The 5,797-nt window shown below is 40.4% G+C and overlaps 1 protein-coding gene across 1 annotated transcript; it reads right to left on the bottom strand.

Moving 5' to 3' along the window:
- Positions 1-1,097: 1,097 nt before the first annotated feature.
- On the bottom strand, positions 1,098-5,079 carry LOC104428449 (putative wall-associated receptor kinase-like 16). The gene is given in 4 exon segments (XM_018866194.2): positions 1,098-1,732; positions 1,735-2,508; positions 3,088-3,249; positions 4,126-5,079. Coding segments are annotated over 4 exon segments (2,256 nt in total). The 5' UTR covers positions 5,027-5,079; the 3' UTR covers positions 1,098-1,313.
- Between the last annotated feature and the right edge of the window lie 718 nt (positions 5,080-5,797).

Genomic DNA, 5,797 nt, shown 5'->3' with positions numbered 1-5,797 from the left:
CATCCACATCTTTACAAGCATTTGTGGCTCAAGAAAGGGAGTGAGATAAAAGTAAATAACCGGCGTTTGATTTCATTCTCTATTGGCAAAAGATATAAAGATGAGATTATGTGTGATGTATAACACCTATCCCTTTGTCAAAGACCGCGTCAAGATTACATTGGGCCCTTGCAAGACGGAGAGAGTTCCCAAGCCTCCTCATGGGAAAGGAACAAATCTTCTTTCCAAGTCTAAGTTTTCCTAAGCATCGGAGGATGCTTGTGAGGCTTACGCTTTTGTTATAGTGGAAGAAAATAAGCAAAAGAGGAGATCCCAACCATTTAACAGCCGTGGCTTGAGGATTTCTGTGAAGTCATGCCAATGAAATTCCATCCAACCTTCCTCCTTTGAGAGAGATTCAACATCATATCGATTTTGTGCTTGGTGCTTCTGTTCGATCGATTGAGCTCTGAGAAGCATAAAGAACTTCAAAGGCAAGTTGATAAACTCTTGGCCAAGGGAGCAATACAAGAAAGCTCGAGTCCTTTTGCTGTCCCGGCACTTCCAGTTCCAAAGAAAAATGGTTCTTGGCAAGTGTGCATTGATAATAGATCGGTGAACAACATAACCATCAAGTTTTTTATTTTTTATTTTTCCTTGCCTTGGTATTTGCTTGATCAACTTCAAAGAGCTTGTGTGTTTTTCCAAGATCAATCTTCAGAGCAGCTATTGTCAAATCCTGATGAAGTAGGAGATTAAAGGATGACAGCTTTCAAAACTAAGAATGGTCTTCTTAAACGCATGGTGATGCCCTTTTGACGTTTCTAATACTTTTAGTACTTTTATGCATCTTATGAATCATGGTTTTAAACCTTTCATTGGCTAGTTTGTCGTGTATACTTTGATGACATCGTAATTTATAGCATAGCAAGGCGCAAGTGGAGCTTTTGGAGTATCAAATTCTTCAAGTGCTACGGGAACAACGTTTGTATGCCAACCTGAAGAAGTGTCACTTTTGCACAAGGAGCCCGGTGCTATGTTGTCTCCAACGATGGTGTTAGAGTAGATCTTGGAAAGATGGAGGCAATAAAAAGTTGGCCAATTCCTAGCTCGCTGAATGAGAGAAAAGCTCAAGAATGTTTTTGGCCTTTTTTATTTTTCAAATATCGTCCGAATGTTATGTTACACAAATAAGGCCAGTCACTCCATTTGGACGTTGCATCTGAACGTTAATCACATAGACCAAGCAACTAAACAGACAAAAAAAAGACGAGGAAATACACACCCAAAAAAAAAAGGAATAATAGTACAAGGACCACCATTGCCATGACGTCTCATCTTCCACTTTCAATTTCGAAGGACATTTGGTTACTTACATCTCTTGATGCATTGCTTCTGAGGATGCCATAACATTCGTTTGATCTCTCACCAAGCAAATGTTCAGCTTCTTCAAGGTCACCGCTCCGATTCGACCATGGATGCCTATCCATCATCCTCATCAGTCCGTCCAATTCCATTGCCACTTCCTTCATGGTTGGCCGATCTTCGCCTTTCACTCTCAGGCATTGGTTTGCCAGCATCGCAACTTCCTTAATCTCTTCTGGGTTCCCATTGTTCAGCACCATTGGGTCGATGATTTCAAACAGCCTCTCGCTCTTTATCGCAGAAGCAAAATACAAGGACAAGTTCATCTCTTTCTCAGCCCGCTCAAAGGAGAAGGCCCTCAGTCCAGTCAGCAACTCAGCCAACACGACCCGAAGCTATAGACATCGCTCTTCTCAGTCAACTGGCTCGAGTGGAGGTACTCGGGGTCCAAGTACCCACGCGTGCCTTGAACCAGCGTGTTCAGCTGTGTGCCGTTGAGGGGGACTAGCCTGGATGCTCCAAAATCAGCGACCTTTGCGGTGTAGTTTTCATCCAACAATATGTTTGTGCTCTTTATGTCTCCGTGCAAAATCTGAGTGGATGCATCGGAGTGCAAGTACGAGAGCGCACCTGCGGTCTCCCCTGCAATGCGCAGACGAGCCCTCCGGGATAATGTGGACTCGTGGCCGCACTTGTGTAAGTGGTCAGAAAGGGTGCCATTGGTCACAAACTCGTAGACTAATAACGGGACCTCCGTCTCGAAGCAACAACCGATTAGCTTAACCACATTGCGGTGATTAATTTGGGAGAGGATGATCAGCTCGTTGATGAATTCTTTAACCTGACTTCGGGCCAAAATCTTGGCCTTCTTGATGGCGACAACCCTGTTGTCTGCTAAGATCCCTCGGTATACAGTTCCCTGGCCTCCCTGGCCTAGGATTCGGCTTTCATGGTAGTGATCCGTGGCCTTCTTGAGATCTTCGTCGGTGTAAATTCTCACGGATTCAATGGAGCCTTTGTGCTCAGAACGAAGTCTCTGCAACAGTTCGTGGCCCCCATTTTCTTGGAAGAACTTCTCTCTCTGTCTCCTGATTTTTCTTTCTCTAAGGCCCCAATATAACCAGGAAACGGCCAAAAGAACCAGCAGGAAGCTTATGCTCACGCCTAGTAAAAGACATTATATTCGGTGAACAAACAAATTAGTTGTCCATCACACTACATATGTTCTCATAACCAAGAAAAGAAAAGAAAAAAACAGAATCGAAATTTGCTTGACTCTTTCATTTTCATTACTCAAACAATCTTGTGTTAATTTACTTCTTTGTCCTATTTTCTTATTCTTCTCCATCAACTTGAAGCTTTCATTAAGAAAAACCTTGATAATAGCAAAATAAACCTAAATATATAATTATGCTGAGAGTAACTTATGATAACAGGAACGATTCAATGCATCAAGTGGATAAAACGTGCTTGATTCTTTTTCAACAACAGAAGAGCAAGTGGTTGATTTTGTTAATATCGAATTGAATAACTTGAGATGACGACACAGGTATATAATATCAATTTAATCCATGGACACAATTAATTCAAAGAGAAAGATTTACATCCGAAAAATCTCAATAACTAATAGCAAAAGATGGAACAATGGCATAATAACAACATTTAAAGAAGGTGAATAAATTACAAGATAAAAGAAGCTTTTATATGATGAAAAAGTTTGAGCAATGTGTACGACTTACTGACCTAGCACGATGTCCATTGAGCGAAACCTCTTTGTAGGAGTACAACCGTTGCCATCTTTTTTTCCATCTCCTCGGGATCCCTTCGGACATGAACAATTATACGTTCCCGGCAAGTTCGTACATATTTCAACGCAGGGTTGTGAAATCACGCATTCATTGATATCTGGAAGAATATATTCCAAATGGAAGAAGCAATCCGACACCATTTCAATTGGAAGAAACTTGAAAAAGTAAATAGAATTCCATGATTTGGCAACACTTTCAATTTTGAGAGGACACATCAAGTTAATTTGCTTTTTCTGAGATCGTGATACCTCACCGCACTTTTTAAGTGATAGGTCATTATCTCAAGAGCCTAAGCGTAACCGAGCATTTGATCTTTGTTTAGAATAGAAGATTTAAGAATTATCCAACAAAATTGTGCCATTACTAATTAGAATAATACATTACATAGAAAAAAATTCAAAAATAATTGTCTATAAATACAGAATAATGCTGGATGTATTAACATCGGTAGGTGAAACTGATTTACAAGCTAACTTTACCGATTCATATTGAGGGTTCGGTATGGACCGTCTGTTTATAAACTCAATTTCACTCGACTGATTCAGTTTATAAAACAATTGTACGGACTAAACTTAAGAGAGAAGAATGTCTAGCTATATCTGGAATGATAGCTGTGAAAGTTAACAGATTATTACTAAGCGCTTCATAGGTCATATTAAATTTCAAGCAATGGAAATTCGTGCATCTGAAAGGAAAAAAAAAGGTATGATTGTGTTTAACGGCCTAGATTGTTATGATTTTTAAGATTATAAATGTTACGTGACTACTAGGAGAATCGTTTGAAACATGTACCATTCATCAAGTCAAAATTTGGTCCTCTGACTTGAAGTTTCTAAGAATTTCTTTCTCTGGGTTTTTATGCAATTGGATCCATTTAACATGGTCGCCCTTATGGAAATAATGATCCACGATTCTATACAGGAGCACTCGTTCGGATGTGAGGTGGGTCTAATGAAAAGACGGGAAAAGGTACCTTGACAACCATTTTGGAGATAGGGGTTCCCTTGAAAACCCTTCAAGCAGTGGCACTGGTAGCCATTTCCATTCTCAGCATCTGTACAATTGGAGTTCTCTCGGCACATGTAGGTCGTTGTATTCTTCTGTGCATCATCGCATGTTTGATTTGGAATTAACCAATCGACAACTAGAGGGACCATATCAAATGGCGGCCCGCGCAGATTGTCCGTAGAGAAGCTAAAGAAGCCGTCTTGGGCAACGAAAGCGTATCCGCACGGATTGAATTCAGAGATGCCGAGATGATTGTTGTAGCTAGTGACAGAGATGTTGTATCGGTAGGCGTCTCGAGGAATGCTAGTCTCGCAGCAACCGATGCCCGAGCACGACCCATTAATCACGTCCAAGACGCTGTGGCATGAGGACAAGCACCCCGTCACATACGTGCTTCCGCTGAAGGTCGCGTACGTGTCGCATCCCACGGCGATAAATTTGTTCTTGGCAGAAGATATGGGGAATATGGGAAGAGAGAAGTGAGGATCATTATTGTACAAGGATGTGCCGGACGAATTATAACAATCTTTGGCTACAAACACCATTACACTAATCTCGTGGCTCTCCATAGATATATCGAGTACTCGGAAATTAGAATCTTTACTGTACATACGAGGAGTGGGAGGATCAGTCGAGTCGTTGCAAAAGATGAGGAAAGACTTTGATTTTTCTTTGAAGTAGCAGTCGTCGCCGGCATCATTCATCCCGAATGGGTACGCGAAGGTGAGGTTGCCACATCTGTTCGCGCATCCGGGCTTTGTTGTTTGGACTACATCCGCAGTAACTACTGAGAATAGAGCTACCAATGAGCACAACAGCAGCACAACTCTCAAGGGAAGTCTATGGAGCAGCATGGATCCACCCATATTCTTCCTGAAATGAGATGATATTTTGCAACGAGGTGATGAGCTTCATAGCCCGATGACAACCTTTATAAGCGATGATGGAGCTTCTAGAAAGCTAAGGAGTATATGCATTATTCATAGTCCCCACTATATTGATTGTCTTCGCGGTGATTACATCATTACTAATCAATTATACGGTTTTGTCCACACTCTATGGCTCTTCACTAAAGAAGCCTTGACAAGCCTGTCGTGATTCACGTTGTGGCGTCGCAATCATTCGTAGGAATTTCCAAACTGACTTGCAAATAATAAAAGTCGTGATTAGATAGATATTTTTTTCTCAATCTCAGAATTAATTTCGATGGGTGGTGCTCATAAACTATTGCATGCACATCTCTAATGTATGAACTCCTTAAATATTTGTACAAATATCAACATCGTATTTAAATCTTTATGCGCAGAGTAATATTTCAATTTATGCTATGTACAATTAAAAAAAAATTAGGTACATCAATGGTAAGTACTAAAGATTAGTTAGATAAAGCAAGAAACTGTTAATTTGGGTCGGTTCGAATTTGAATTTGAAAATCAAAACAGCACCAAACAATCCAAATACAGAAGATGAATGAGAATGAAATTTGCAGTGTTTAGATATGATTTGCTAAGTAAAAAGACTTCAAGAGTCTGAAATTGATTTTGAGAATTTTCTCAGATTCGCCTATAAAGTTTCAAGTAAATCCTAAATCAATGCCATCAGTTTTCTTGGCAATTTCTCACGTACGAGAGTATGTC

Source organism: Eucalyptus grandis, chromosome 3, assembly GCF_016545825.1.
Source record: "Eucalyptus grandis isolate ANBG69807.140 chromosome 3, ASM1654582v1, whole genome shotgun sequence".
Classification (NCBI taxonomy): domain Eukaryota; kingdom Viridiplantae; phylum Streptophyta; class Magnoliopsida; order Myrtales; family Myrtaceae; genus Eucalyptus; species Eucalyptus grandis.
Note: the sequence above shows the minus strand (reverse complement) of the source record. Positions and strands in the feature narration are given on the sequence as shown.